The sequence below is a fragment of the Emys orbicularis genome, chromosome 1 (assembly GCF_028017835.1).
Source record: "Emys orbicularis isolate rEmyOrb1 chromosome 1, rEmyOrb1.hap1, whole genome shotgun sequence".
NCBI lineage: Eukaryota > Metazoa > Chordata > Testudines > Emydidae > Emys > Emys orbicularis.
In genome coordinates, this window is record NC_088683.1 from 80,948,575 (window position 1) to 80,965,024 (window position 16,450).

Sequence of the window (16,450 nt, forward strand, 5' to 3'; positions counted from 1 at the left end):
CCAGATCCTCAAAAGTATTAGGCATCTAACTCCCACCAATTTCAATGGTAGTTAGGTCCTAAATACCTCTGAATATCTGGTCTTTAGGAGCCTAAGGGCTTGTCTACCACAGGGAGTTATTCCAATACGGCTATTCCCAATTAATTATTCCTGATTAACTCCATGTATGGAAGCTCTCATTCTGGAATAAGAAAGAAATTCCAAACATGGTGTTAAATCAGGAACAATTCACTTTAAATTCTCACTTACCCTATTCCAGATTAACTTTCAACCCTAAATCTTGCTGAAAGTCAATGGGACTGAGACTGCTAGAGTATGTCTACACTGCAATTAAACACCCACAGCTGGCCCATGTCAGCTGATTTGGGCTCAAGGGGCTTGGGCTAAAGGGCTGTTTAATTGTGGTGTAGATGTTTGGGCTCCAGCCCGAGCCCAAACCTGAATGTCTACATTACAGTTGAACAGCCCCTTAGCTGATATGGGCCAGCCATTGGGTTTTAATTGCAGTGTAGACATAAATCTATGTGCTTAAGTCACTTATGAAAATGGCACTGAAGTGCTTTTGAAAATTTTATGCTTTGTGATCTGTGGTAATGAAATTTAAATATACAACATAAAAAAAGTATGCGCTTTTTATCAGCTCTACAGTATCATGAAAACTACATTTTAACCAATTGTGTGCCTTATCCTACACCCTGTTACTCCAGTTGAAGAAAGCTAGTGTAACGGAGCAGAGAATCAAGTTGTCTGTCTAAGTTGGTCTATCCCTTATGTCCATATTCCTAAAAGATTAGTCAGATGTAGAGATGGACCCAAAGATTAGGGGGTTTCAGATCTGGAATTTTGGTTCAGGCCATCTCCCATCAGAATACTTTTGTCTCAAAGAAGCTCGGGCTTACAAAACACTGAGCACTCTGGCCCCAATCCAGCAAAGTACTTTAGCACGTGTGTAACTGTAAACACATGGGATTACTTACATGCTAAAGTATGTGGGTCAGTTTGAGCACATGTGTAGTCCCTTGTGTTCACAGTTACACACATGCTAAAGTGCTTTGTTGGATTGGGGCCAGAGTGGTCAACATCTTCAGGTCCGAGATGATATGGGCATGTCTATACCATATCCTCCCAGCCTGAGTAGACAGATTTGCACTAGTGGGGCTCAAGCTAACACACTAAAAACAGTGGATGTTGTTGTTTGGGCTGCAGTTCGGCCTCTCAAGCCTACGGGGTCGGGCCAGCTTCAGAGCCTAGGCTGCAGCCCTAGCCACAACATCCATACTGCTGTTTTTGGCGAGCTAGCTCAAGCCTTGCTAGTACAAGTCTGTCTACCCAGGCTGGGAGGCTCACTTCCAGCTGCAGTGTAGACATACCCTAGGATAGCAAGAGTATTAAAAGGATAAATATCCCCCAAAGATGGTTGTTTTTATATTACTCTTTGTCATGTGCACAACGGTCTCCAGCTATGTTGACAACAGTATCATGTCTCCTAAAGCTGTTTCAGAGTCCTGACTATGAGTCGAGCTGATTCCAGTGTCAGAGTCCGTATCATTTATGTCTACATTAATCACTTTACGAACAAAGTCTGGCACTGCGACACACTTGCTGGAAACCTCGCTGCCTTTTGCCTGCTCTTCATTAGCTGGACATCTGGATTCAATTTTGTCTTTGATATGCAGTGAATTAAATTCTTCCGCAAGGAGTTCATATTCTTTTTCCTTCTTTTGCAGCAGCAAGTCCCTGTAGGTAAGCTCTTTCTGAATGCAGCTCAAGTGAGAGTGGATTCTCAAGCCATCTTTCGTACTTTTTTCCAATTCATGTTTGACACTTTCTAAATTTGAGGATTCTAGTTGGCCATTTAAGGCCTCTGCCATGCATTTACCATCTCCATTTGTTTCAGTGCATACACCTTTTACCTCTTTTTCAATTTCAGCACAGAGCTTTTCAATTAGTAGTTTGTGATGTTTCAGTCCTTCTTCCATCTGTAAAATTCCATCACTTTTGCTCAAGTATTCATGCATCTGATGTTGACCATGTGGCACATTTGTTTGTTGCTCAGCATCATTTGGAGTGGCCATTAAATAAGAATCCTGCACATAATTTTCTCCATCATTTTCTACCTGAACTAGGTGGAATTTGGCTTCACATGTTTCAATTTCCGTATCCAATTCCTTCATTCTGTTGACTTGCTGATGAATGGTATGATCTTGGGAAATGATCAGATGAATCAGTGTCTCCATATTGTCTCGCTCTTGCAGAGTATGGTCCTGTTTAAGTTTGGCCAGTTTCCTGAAAGTCTTTCTAACAATCCTCTTTTGCTTATCCACTGGCAACAACTTCATGTAATTCGCTGGGCTGAGCTCCCATTGTCTTCCTATGTTTTGTACTATCTTTGCTTCAGCTGTCCTCCACAACGGAAATGAGAGGAAAGCATCTGACTTCACCAGAACAAAGTGCAAATTGGGCTGCTCCTCTCCCCAGGCCTTCCAAAGTCTCAGCATTTTTGTCAGCGGGGGAAGGACCCGCTCAGAGCCTCTCCATTTTTCTATGATACAATAATCACTAGGTTGTCCAAAAAGAAACCTTTTTTCTCCAAATGTAGCTTGATGTTCCTCTAGTAGAGCTTGGATCACATCAGCACAGGTTGTGCGCTTTGTCAGTCCGCACACAATTTTCTCCTCCTGGCATACCCAAACCACTATCTCCCTTTCATCAGAAGCCATGTTCTTGTCTGGAGATCTAAAATAAGGAAACATCAATATGAGTTACGTCAGTGGCATGCAGTGTGTGAATCAAAATGACAATCCAATTATCCTTGATATAAACTGCCAAATGGTGGGCAAACCTCCCACACTCTTAAAAAAAAAAAAAATTAAAAATCCTAAAATGTAAATGGAGAGAACACCGGCCTACCTGCCTCTCTGTCACTGGACCAAAGGGAAAGAAATACCAACCTACCTGAATTTTAGCTCAACTACAAACCCAAACCTCTTTTTCAGATTCTTATATATTAATTTTAAAACCTTGTCCCACCTTTTCTCTGAATGCCTGGGTGCAATTCACTTAAAGAGCAGAAGTATAGATTAATATAAAGTGCTATTCTAATTGTATTATGCTCCCAGCTGGATCAAGGAATACTGGGAATCTCAGAAGAAAGTCTTTTCTCACAAGATAACAGTATAATTTGTAGATAATACAGGTTCAGAAGCTTGGGATAAACATTCAGATTTTTTTGAATGAATCACTAAACCACCACAAATCATGTGAACCCTACAGGAGATAAAATAATAAGAAATATTGTGATGCTGAGACAAATCTGCAGTCCCTTTGCCCCACATCATTGTAGCGTTGCCAACTCTCATGAATTTTATTGAAAGTCTCGGTGATATACAGTGTTTTTCTTAAAGCCCCAGATCATGTATTCAAATGATTATAGGAGAATCTCAGATTTCATGAAAAAAAAAAAAAATTAAAAAAAAAAAAATCTAGCTCTTGTGGTTGTGGAGAAAAGCATCAAAATGTGACCTGAGTGAACGTTAAAGGGTCCAAAACCAAAACGCAAATAAAAAGAACCCCAAGCTTATTGAAAATGAAAAAACCCAACTCTACCCCGCCCCCAAAAAACCCCACCAAAAACCCCACTCATCATTTGTACACCCATTTTGTGATTTTTGAGGGGGTGACTTATGATTTCCAAATGATTGAGGTTGGTAATACTGTACATCACCAGCAGAGATGTGGCATCTCCGAAGGATTACACCTATTGATGCAGAGCTGTCATAGAGGCATCTATAGCTCCACTCCTCCCTGCTGCCAGTGCAGGCAATGTGGTGAAGAGGAATGGCCAGTACACCACTACACTGAGCAGATGTCCAGGATTAATTCCATTAAACTGCTTCAGTTTATATCTGACAGTGGCCCCAGAGTCAGAAAAGAGCCCCCCATGTAGCCTGGCCACACCCAAGGATCTGGCCCATTGTTTAGCTCTAGATACATCCTCTGAGCACAATACATTATTGTGAATCTTCTCTTGTATTCTCTGTAGATTCAAATGAACGAGCTTTAATCCACTTCCATGTAGAAAGCTTGAAAAATGCAGGGATAATGGAAACGTGGTCGACATATAAAGTATTTGATTCTACAATAGTTAGCATTTCAGACTGAGTCACAGTATTTTTCTAGGCTCATGTGCCATAGCAGGATTAGAGCCTAATCTGGATTCATTAGTGTTACATCCTGCTTATTAAAACATTTCTGCTAGTTTCATTTTTTAAATTATTACCCTGTTTGGGAGATTAAATGTAATCCAAAAACTTGAATTGTGATTGACTCAGCTCTGTATGGAGGCAAGATGCCTCAAGAGACTGGGGTTAGTAACGGACTACAAATGTAACATATAGTAAATATCTTATTACTGTTATATAGTACAAGAGAACTCTGTTCAAATGCAGTGTTACTCTTCTACTGGAACATTCTTGTGTAAAATTCATACTTTGCTAAATAAGTCTGTGTGGTAAAAATCACAGGTTCTTATTTCAACAGGTCCCATTTAAAAGATCAGTGATTTACTGTAATTAATTTAAGCAAATCAGAGTTTCCAACAGATTACTGAAGCATATAGTGGGCATTAAAAATCCCAGATAACAAAGATCAAGAAATCATTAAGGCATGGGTCTCTACTAAAAACCCAAAACACAACACAATGAGAAAACATTAGATCAGTTGACATTACTGTTGAATGTGTCACAGGCCACAAAGTCAATATCTGTCACCTTTTAGTAAGTTTACACAGCACAGGATATCATAAAAATGTTTTTACTTGTTGATAGATTAGTAGTTAAATGAAACTAAAAGGAATAGACTATTGCAACAGAGTTCAGCTACAATGGTCAACAAACAATGTTTGCTTTAAGCTAGAGTATGCACAAAGAAAAATCCAGAATGGAATATCGAGTTACTGTAGGAGCTAGGTGTCAAGTAAAGATTACACAAATTACCATAATCGTTATCAAATGTACCTGATAGTTGCTCAAATAACTACACCAGCTGCTGATAAAGAAATAAGTGAAAGAGAAATCAAATGTAATTTATCAGTCTATGATTTTCAAAGTGGAAAAAAGCTGATAGGCAAACAAAAATGAAATAGGTGCAAACACGTATAGGTGCAAGAAACAATATAGTGGTATCTCGGCTGAGGTAATTGCTTTATAGGATCTGCCCCTCTGTTTCTTTATAACAACACATCGGGTATCAGTCATGCACAGTAGATCATCACCCTCTTCATTTAGTTGCACTTATAGAATCATAGAAATGTAGGGCTGGAAGGGACCTCACGAGGTGATGTAGTTCATCCAACTGCTCTGAGGCAGGACAAGTAAACCTAAACCATGTATTACAGATGTTTGTCTAATCTGTTCTTAAACACATCCAGTGATGGTGATTTACAATCTCCCTTGGAAGCCTATTCCAGAGCTTAACTATCCTTAGAGCTAGAAAGTTTTTCCTAATATCTAACCTACATCTCCTTCTTGTCCTACCTCCAGTGGACATGGAGAACATTTGATCACAGTCATCTTTGTAACATCCAATAACATACCTGGAGACTTACCAGGTTCCCCCTCAGTCTTCTTTTCTCAAGACAAAACATGCTCACTTCTTTCAACCTTTCCTTAGAGGTCAGGTTTTCTAAACATTTTATCCTTTTGTTTGTTCTCCTCTGGACTCTCTCCAGTTGTCCCCTCTCCCCCATTTTTTTGTTTAAAGTGTAGCACCCAAAACTGGACTTAATACTCTAGCTGAGGCCTCCCCAGTGCTGAGTAGAGACATGCAATGCTCCTGTGAATACATCCCAGCAGAATATTAGCCTTTTTGCAACTGTGTCACATTGTTGGCTCATATTCAGTTTGTGATCCACTGTAACTCCCAGTACTTCTGGGAGTACTTTCTGCAGTACTACTGCCTCACCTGTTATTCCCCAGTTGGTTATAATAGTTCTTGCTTCCTTCCCCATTCTCCTTAGACTTTTATACAAACTCTTTGGGACAGGTATTCTTTTCGTTCTTAATTTTTTGTTACAGTAAAATGTTATCTTTGTGCTCTCCGGTACACTGGAAGTATGTGCCAGATTATATAAACTACGCAAAAGTTCTCATTCTTCTCCTCCTTCTTCTTCTCTCCTCCCCCCTCCCCCCCAACTACTTTAAAGGCTACCTAGCAAGTCTTGGCAGGTATGAACCCATGAGGTTAGCAAAACTTCAAGTAACCTTAAAATGTCTGTAGGTACAATGTACCAGTAGACACTTAAAACTATACCCTGCCATCAGTTTTTACACAAAACTCTTACTGGCTTCACCAGAAGTTCAACAAGCAGACTGATGGAAAGATACTGCTGACGTTAGAAAATCCCAATAGAACCCCAAGAGGCAATGTAGAAAATTGTGACTAGCTAGCTATTCTGACAGAGAAAATAAAACATTGACAATGTAAAATAAGGTCTTCTGGGGTTATAATTTCCATTCTGTTTTTCAAGCATCCCATCCACCCACATTTAACTGTAAGCTCTCTGGGGCTGTGACGGTCTTCTTGTTCTGCTTATACAGTGCCGAGCACAGTGGGGTCCTAGTCCATGACTGGGGCGCTTATATACTACTGCAGTACAAATACATAAATAAAATAGTAACAGTAATAATAGTACCACCTTTTAAATAAAAGTGGGGGGAAGGAGAGAGAAAGAAGAAAAATTCATAGGCTTGGATATAATCCTTGCATTAAAACTAGATTGCTCAATGATGGGTTTAGTTACAATGTGCATTAGTATCATTTGTTTTTAATTAGATTTCACTGTATTTTTTCTGCTTTCACGTTTTAATTGAAGAGAGTGACATCTCACATTATAGTACTATACAAATATTTTATTTATATATACATAGAAATCTCTTCTTTGTGGCTATTTTCATTTTCAGTAGAGTGTGCTGATACAATTTAGTACATCATATTGGTCTTTCAGGAAAAAAAAAAATTAAATCTTTAATTGTAATTAATCCAATTAATACCGAACAAGACTGCTATGAACCTGGCTTCTTGTCAGTCACAGCATAACATAATTCTTACAGAGGCTCAGTCATTTTCAATATCAAAAAAGTATTTAATATTAGGAATGGCCTCTCATTACATCATGCTTTGCTTCAGAAGTGGGCTTCTTCCCACTGAACATTTAGGGAGAGGTTCTGCTTTATATTTTTCCAGCCTCTTTGTGCCACTCAGGAAGCTCAAGGGGGCCAGAATCTGGCAATAGCTGGTCATCAGAAAATTCCCCTGATGGAGGGAAACTACCCACTGCAGACAGCCCTAGCACCAACGTCAGCTACCGTGCAATTGCCCATGCAGAGGAGAAAATGTTCCAGTTTGGAATGAAAACAAATTTCAAAATCTCAATTATTTTTGTAGAATGGAAATTCCATTTGTTGGCCAGCACTAGAAAATACGTATGGAACTACGAGACCACCAGGCAAAGTAGATCAACAAACATTTTATCATTGATTCTGCTTTAATTTGAGCTTCGGGAATTTGCAAAGAGCCAAGCTTATGGTGCCCTATGCTGAAGTCCTCATTCAGGTGAAATTCCCACTGAACTCAATGGGATTTTTGCCAGCATAAGAATTAAATTATACGACTATAAGGGATGGTCCTCGTATGGAAACCCAGGTCAAAATCTCCCATATGTTGGGGACCAATTGGATTTCTGGTTCTTTGGGGAAGTTCACATCTGAAGTTCACAGCTCTGAATCAGATCTCTGAATATGAATATTTCTAAAGCTCTGGAAGGGTCTGATCTGAATCTGAATTTTGCAGCTTAGTGCTATCTCAAAAAGAAAGAGAAAAAGTTTCCGGTTTTGGCTTAGTAACTTCTTTCACTGTACACTGCACAGGGGTGACGGAAGGTCCTTAAAAGTGGGGAAGATGGGCAGCTGAACTGTGGCCCCACCCCTTTGTGCCAGCCCTTCCCCCCCACCTGAGGCCCTGCCCTTTCACTACCCATTCCCCGCGAGGCCCCACCTTCATGCTGCCCCTTCTCCCCAAGTCTCCACCCCCATGCCGCCTCTTCCCTCAAAACCCCACCTCCTGCTCGCTCCTCTCCACTCCCTCCCTCCCTCATTGCTCACACTTACTGCTGGTAAAAAGTGGGAGGGCATAGCCCCCCTGTTCTGGTGCCCCCGACACTGCAGTGTATGGTTTACTATTATTGTTAGACTTGTTTTTCTACAACTTTACTATTGAATAATTCCTTTGTATGTGTTTTGTCCTAAGGTTGGTTTGCTTGAACTTCTGTATCTTCCTGGTTAAGTCTTATTTGAATCTCAAAGAGCAAACGTCAGAAATTCCTGCAGTGACTGTCCAGATAGTAAACCTAACACAGAATGAATCTCTTAACGGTCCCTTTTGCTTTTTTCAAATCATCCTCAGTCAATCTGGCTATATATTCAAGTTTAAATCCAGCTCTTGGACATTTGCTCTAAAGCACTTTGAGCCAAATCTTGTGCCCAGGGTGCAGCCTGCCTGGATTATGTGCTGGGGGATGTCCTTGGGGCATAAGAGAGAAAAGTTCTGTCCCCCACATCCAGGCTGTGAAGCAATAACTGGAGTTACTCTGTTACTCCTCAGGCTGCAGGAGACCCTACTCACCCCACTGCCCAACTCCATAGGAAAAGGGTTGCTGAATCTATATAACCCCAGAACCACTGGCCTCACCCCTGCTCCTCTCCAGCCAACTTATGTGCACCAGGGCACATTTCAGCTCTGTGGGGCACAAGGGGGGTAGACTCTGCACATGGGGTCCCAGAATCCTGACCCTTCTTCCCTCCTGCATCACACTGCAGTCAGGGCACTTAATGGCCACAGAGAGGGGGTGGGGCAGGATTTTACCGTTATCATTTACGAACACCACTGCAGAAGGACTGTCAGGCTCATCCTGATCAGAGTAAGCCTTATAATGCAATAAGTCTCCAAAGAAGGAGGAAGAATACCCAGGTACTTTTCAAAAGTAGCTGTCAGAGCGCTTTACAAAGGAGGTCTGCCTCATTATCCTCATTTCACAGATGGCAAACTGATGCACAGAGAGGCTAAGTGACTTGGCAAAGGTCACCCAGGAAGTCTGCAGAGCAGCAAACCCAAGACTAGTGCTCTAACTGCGGGAACCATCCTTCCTCTCCTGGATACGACAGACCTCAAGCCAGTTTGAAAGCAAATGAGAAACAGTAATAAATTAGTTCAAAATACATAACACAGACCTTCCCTGACCATTTGGTTCAATCGATATTGTTATCTAAGTATAGTGCCACCCTTGCTTAAGTTTAAGATATGTTATTGAAAACAAAAGAAAGCATTAGGTACATGGCAAGCTCTGTAATCTTTTTTTTTTATTAGGAGAAGGCTTTTTAAATTTAAATATTTCAGGAACATTATAATAATGAGTTAAAAGAGAGCCTATTTTAGCTAGCTCTATGCAACATACAATAATGATCTGAAATGATAGCAAACAGCTTTAATACAACAATGATACATTACAAGTCTTGTCTATTAATATTCTTCCCAAATATCTGGTCACCCTATCACCAATGTAGCTGTAAAATACATTCCCATGCTGAGGCCATTGTAAGTAAAATATATTGTTAATGAACAGATAAAACATTACATCACAAAATACATTAAGACCACAAAAGTATGGCTGATCGATAAATGGTGTTCTAGAGGGGGGGAAATGCATATTGTAAACATGTCCATCACAGAATTGTACCTGACTGGATGCCCAGCATTAATAAAGATAACAGTGGCAAACCATGGACTGATTCCTCTATCCTCCTTTTCTCACCTGCCCCTGCACAGTATGGATAAGGGTGGCTGAATCAGGTCTTATATTTTCAGTGAAACAAAGAAAAGGAAACAGAAGTTGCTTACGAAAACAAACTATGAGAAAAGAAAAGAAAAGAAAAGAAAAGAAAAGAAAAGAAAAGAAAAGAAAAGAAAAACCCACAGTCAGATGGAACTAAATATGGGATCCTTGATAAGTGCAGGGCATGTTTGCTAGGTAGATGGGTGGCAGAGCTTACACTAGGGAAAATACAAACCACAAAAATGGTAAGGCTAAAAGGTATACGTATTTGGAGGCATCAGACTGATAAGAACAAACAGGTAATAGTTATGGTAAGAAGCAGTGGCAGATTTAGAGTTAGTGGGGCCTTGTGCACAGCTTCATTTCTCCCCACCCTCGGGAACCAGCCAAGAAAAAGACCATTCTCTCATCTCCCCACCGCTCTCCCCCCAAGCTTTTCATTCTTTTTTTCTTCATCCTCCTCCTGTATTATAAGTAACAGGAAGAAAATGAAAATAAAGTGAGGTACCTTGATTGGGGCAGAGGGTTGGGGTGCAAGAAAGGGTGCAGGGGTCAGGCTCTGGGAGGAAGTTTGGGTGCTCGGTGCAGGCTCTGGGCTGGGGGTTGGGGGGTGGGAAGAGGTGAGGGGTGCAGGCTCTGGGAGGAAATTTGGGTGCGGGCTCTGGGCTGGGGCAGAGGTTGGGGTGCGGTAGGGCTCGGTGGGCGGCGCTTACCTTGGACGGCGCAGATCCCAAAGTGACCAGCACACCCCTCTGGCAGCGGCTTCTAGGCTGGAGGGGGATGGGAGGGGGAGTCTCTGCGCGCCGCTTCCGCAGCTCCCATTGGCCGCAGTTCCCAGCCAATGGGAGCTACCGAGTTGGCGCTTGGGGCGGGGACAACGCGCGGACACACACACACACACACACACACACCCCGGGGCCGCAGGGACATGCCGGCTGCTTTCGGGAGTGGCACAGCATGGAGGGAGGGAGGCAGCATGGGCAGGGAGCCACCTTAGCCCTGCTGCTGGCACATCTCTGCACGCCCCTTGGAAGGAGGGGGGCAGCGGGTCTCCGTGCGCTGCCTGGGGTGGGGGCAGTGCGCAGAGCCACCTCCCCACTGCCAGGGGCATGCAGGGCCGTGCCAGCAGCCAGCCGCTTCTAGGAGCAGCGTGGGGCCACCGGCCCTGGAATGCAAGCAGCCTGCCTGCCTGAGCCCTGCTGTGCCACCAGCTAGGACTCATCTGACAATCTGCCCCTGAGATTTGTCCTGCATTTTGGGGGCCCCGTGCCACTGCACTGTTTGCTTCATGGTAAATCCGCCTCTGGTAAGAGGAACTCTCCACCCTATAAATACTTTTGGAAGACTCTCCTGAAGACTGAGAATGAGGGTATAATGATGACACAGCAATTGCATGGTTGTCAGTGCTTCAATGGTGGCTATTACTTTACAAATCTCCATTGCTAATTCTTCACCTCTTTATCTGCCTTGACTGTGAAATGATTTACAGTACGCTTTCCACCACCCTCAGGGTACACACTCTCTATAACTTGTATCCACACCTTAAATCTGTCTGCCTGTCAGACAAAGCAACAAGGTGGGTGAGATTATATCTTTTATTGCACCAACTTCTGTTGATGAGAGAAGCAAGTATTCAAACTGCACAGAGCTCTTCTTCAGACCTACACAGCAACAACTATCCTGACAGACAAGCATCATTCTCCATTATATATTTAAGGGCTTCTGGCTACCAGTCCAAAAATGTCTGGAAGGAAACTTCTGTGAGTAACCATGAGCAACTTTGCTGAGAAGGAACAATGCCAAGGCAGATCAGCTGCATCAGTGCTATACTATGGTGGGCTGGCAGAGTGGAGGTTTTGAGAACAAAGAGGGAACCAAGATCATGGTTTGTAGAAGTGCTTTCCAAAAGGAGCAAAAGTAACATTAGCAACTTGATCCACTGGAAAAAAAAAATCTTTGATGTGGATAATGTGACTGCTGTTGGAGAACCAGTATTGGCAGCAGCTGAGGCAGGAGCTCCCTAGTTGAAACCGACACTGATGCATCTAGTTACAGTAATTTGCAGCAGTATGATAGGTGTGGGAAGAGAGACATTTTCAAATTGTTCAGTGTTGGTGCACAACACACAACTTCGCAGACTGTCCCTTTCAGCATGGCAGCAGGTATGTTTGGTAGGCTGTTTCCACTCATCAGCAAATGAAACTGTGCTGCCCAATTTTTCTGCCACCAAAGTACCAATGCAGAAATTTACCCATGTAAAGGACCAGCACAAAACCTACGCAAAACTTAAGTCTTGTGCTGGTATGGCTTGTTTACAGGATGAGGCTGAAAATTATTTCTCCCCAGACCTCTTCCTTATAAACAGAGGAAGGAGAAGAGTTTAAAACTCATGTCCGATACGGGCCCCCCTCTGCAGATAACACAGAGCTGGGCTCTTCCCACCCCAGTGAACACTCCCTACTCCAAGCACATGACCCCAGCAACTGATTACCTATGCACTACATTAACAGAACATTATTTAGTTTGCAAAGTCAAGCACTGAAAAGTTAGGAAACTTTTCCTGACAGTTGCCTTCATAGTCCTAAATCTGCCCCAGTGAATGTGTGTTATATGTCTTTAGTTACAATTACATGCTATTTTTTCCATAGGGACCCTATCACAAGGCAACTGGATTATGATTGTATTAGTAACCATAATACTGGTCCTTAGCTCTCATCCCCTAACGCCCCTACTCTACTTGCGCTACATTGATGACATCTTCATCATCTGGACCCATGGAAAAGAAGCCCTTGAGGAATTCCACCATGATTTCAATAATTTCTATCCCACCATCAACCTCAGCCTGGATCAATCCACACAAGCGGTCCATTTCCTGGACACTACTGTGCTAATAAGCGATAGTCACATAAATACCACCCTATACCGGAAACCTACTGACCGCTACACTTACCTACATGCCTCCAGCTTCCATCCACACGTTCCATTGTCTACAGCCAAGCTCTAAGATATAACCGCATTTGCTCCAATCCCTCAGACAGAGACAAGCACCTACAAGATCTCTATCAAGCATTCTTAAAACTACAATACCCACCTGCTGAAGTGAAAAAACAGATTGACAGAGCCAGACGAGTACCCAGAAGTCACCTCCTACAAGACAGGCCCTACAAAGAAAATAACAGAACACCACTAGCTGTCACCTTCAGCCCCCAACTAAAACCTCTCCAGCGCATCATCAAAGATCTACAACCTATCCTGAAAGATGATCCCTCACTCTCACAGATCTTGGGAGACAGACCTGTCCTCGCTTACAGACAACCCCCCAACCTAAAGCAAATACTCACCAGCAACCACACATCACTGACCCAGGAACCTATCCTTGTAACAAAGCCCGATGCCAACACTGTCCACATATCTATTCAAGTGACATCATCATAGGACCTAATCACATCAGCCATACCATCAGGGGCTCGTTCACCTGCACATCTACCAATGTGATATATGCCATCATGTGCCAGCAATGCCCCTCTGCCATGTACATTAGCCAAACCGGACAGTCCCTACGCAAAAGAATTAATGGACACAAATCTGACATCAGGAATCATAATACTCAAAAACCAGTGGGAGAACACTTTAACCTGTCTGGCCATTCAATGACAGACCTGCGGGTGGCTATTTTACAACAGAAAAACTTCAAAAACAGACTCCAATGAGAGACTGCTGAGCTGGAATTGATATGCAAACTAGATACAATCAACTTAGGATTGAATAAGGACTGGGAATGGCTGAGCCATTGCAAACATTGAATCTATCTCCCCTTGTAAGTATTCTCACACTTCTTATCAAACTGTCTGTACTGGGCTATCTTGATTATCACTTCAAAAGTTTTTTTTTTTTTCTCTCTTACTTAATTGGCCTCTCAGAGTTGGTAAGACAACTCCCACCTGTTCATGCTCTCTGTATGTATGTATATATATCTCCTCAATATATGTTCCATTCTATATGCATCCGAAGAAGTAGGCTGTAGCCCACGAAAGCTTATGCTCTAATAAATTTGTTAGTCTCTAAGGTGCCTGTTCATAAAGCTGGTGTTTCCTAACCTTCAAATTATTGATTTTGCATCTTTAATGTTCTTTTGACCCAGATCTGTTGTATGTAAGATAGCTAAATCATGCAGTACTTAAGAGCATTGGTGGAGTAAGAACAGCAGAGCAAGTCTTCTATGAGTTTCACTTTGTCTATATATTTCATTATTTTAACAGCCAGTGAACCACCCAGTTTTGAAATTACACCATATAATCTCTGTCTCTCTTGCTTTCATTAAAGTGCATTGAAAATGTGATCTCCAAAAGGAATTTTTGTCAAGACCTCATTTGCAATAAAATTCTTTTTTCCTTTTCAAATCCATTTCATTTCTCTTTGGAACTTTCTGAATGAAATGGGTTCCATTACTTACAACTAATATTTGACGAGCCAGAAGGGGAAAAAAGAAACCCAAGATGGAGTTAATACACACGCTGAGTATTAGATACACAAAAGAAATCTGAACCAATTTATATCAGATACTTTGAATAGGATGCACAAGTATATATACACAACTACCAAATGGAGCCATTGTAATGCTAGCATGTCTACTCCAGCTGTGTAATAATAGTGGGTCTGTAGCAACTTGTAGTTAACTGCTTTGTAGCTTCAGAGAGGCTGAGTATTGAAATGAAAAGCCATGGTAATAAAATAATTAGGTCACAAATTTTGAATCTTTGACATTAATTTTGAGTAGAAAATCTTCCTATTTATCTTAGGGCTTGTCTACACCAGCACTTTACAGCACTGTAACTTTCTCGCTACGGGGTGAGAGAAAAACACACCCCTGAGCGCTTCAAGTTTCAGCGCTGTAATGTGCCAGTATAGACAGTGCTCCAGTGCTGCGAGCTATTCCCCTCGTGGAGGTGCGTTTTTTAGAACTCTGGGAGAGCCCTCACCCAGCACTGTGCCGCGACTACACAAGCCATGTTAAAGCGCTGCCGCGGCAGCGCTTTAACGTTGCAGTGTAGACGTGCCCTTAGGTCATTATATGGCATCCATTAGCATAGTGTCTGAGCACCGCACAATCATTAATGCTTTCTTCTCACAACACCCTTATGAGCTAAGGAAATGCTATTATCTGGATTTAACAGATGGGGAACTGAGACGCAAGGAGGCTAAGTAAATTACCCCAGGTCATACGGGAAGTCTGTGGCATAGCAGGTATTTGAACTCATATCTCCCAAGTTCTAACTACCACCCTTATCCCTTCTATTTCCCCTATTCATCCTAGGAAAGAATGGCTAGTGAAAAAAAATACACATTTTGGTTAACTTTGATACTATATGAACAGTGCGTATCACTTCATTATAATGAGAAATTAAGTATTTAGTAGTTTATTAAGGCTTGGTCTACACTAGGAGTTTATGTCGAATTTAGCGCCGTTACATCGAAGTAACTCTGCACCCGTCCACACCACGAAGCTATTTAGTTCGACATAGAGGTCTCTTAAATTCGACTTCTGTACTCCTCCCCAACGAGGGGAGTAGCGCTAAATTCGACATGGCCATGTCGAATTAGGCTAGGTGTGGATGGAAATCGACGCTAATAGCTCCGGGAGCTATCCCACAGTGTACCACTCTGTTGACGCTCTGGACAGCAGTCCGAGCTCGGATGCTCTGACCAGCCACACAGGAAAAGCCCCAGGAAAATTTGAATTCCTTTTCCTATCTGGGCAGTTTGAATCTCATTTACTGTTTGGACATCGTGGCGAGCTCAGCAGCACTGGCAACGATGCAGAGCTCTCCAGCAGAGATGGCCGTGCAATCTCAGAATAGAAAGAGGGCCCCAGCATGGACTGATCGGGAAGTCTTGGATCTGATCGCTGTGTGGGGCGATGAGTCCGTGCTTTCCGAGCTGCGCTCCAAAAGATGGAATGCAAAGATCTACGAGAAGATCTCTAAAGCCATGGCAGAGAGAGGATACAGCCGGGATGCAACGCAGTGCCGCGTGAAAATCAAGGAGCTGAGACAAGGCTACCAGAAGACCAAAGAGGCAAACGGACGATCCGGATCCCAGCCCCACACATCCCGTTTCTACGAGGCACTGCATTCCATCCTAGGTGCGGCCGCCACCACTACCCCACCACTGACCGTGGACTCTGAGGATGGGATATTGTCGACGGCCGCTTCCTCGGACATGTTAGCGGACGGGGAAGATGAGGAAGGAGATGAGGAGGACGAGGCAGTCGACAGCGCTTACAACGCTGATTTCCCCGACAGCCAGGATCTCTTCATCACCCTTACAGAGATCCCCTACCAACCGTCCCCAGCCGTTAACCCGGACACAGAATCAGGGGAAGGATCAGCCAGTAAGTGTTTTAAACATCTAAACGTTTATTTTTAACAGAACAGGAATATTAACAATAACAACAATGGGTTTTTCATGATTAGTTTGCCCTAGGCGCTTAACGTTTCAGTCCTGGGCAGTGCAACTATTGAAAAAAAATCTAACAATGTCCAGTTTAGCATGATTGTTCTGCCC

General features: G+C 42.7%; 1 protein-coding gene across 1 annotated transcript; it reads right to left on the reverse strand.

Annotated features, from left to right (window-relative positions):
• Positions 1 to 1,460: 1,460 nt before the first annotated feature.
• Positions 1,461 to 2,753, reverse strand: RASSF9 (Ras association domain family member 9). The gene has a single exon (XM_065397553.1). It carries the CDS (start codon positions 2,751 to 2,753, stop codon positions 1,461 to 1,463), a length of 1,293 nt encoding a protein of 430 aa, XP_065253625.1.
• Between the last annotated feature and the right edge of the window lie 13,697 nt (positions 2,754 to 16,450).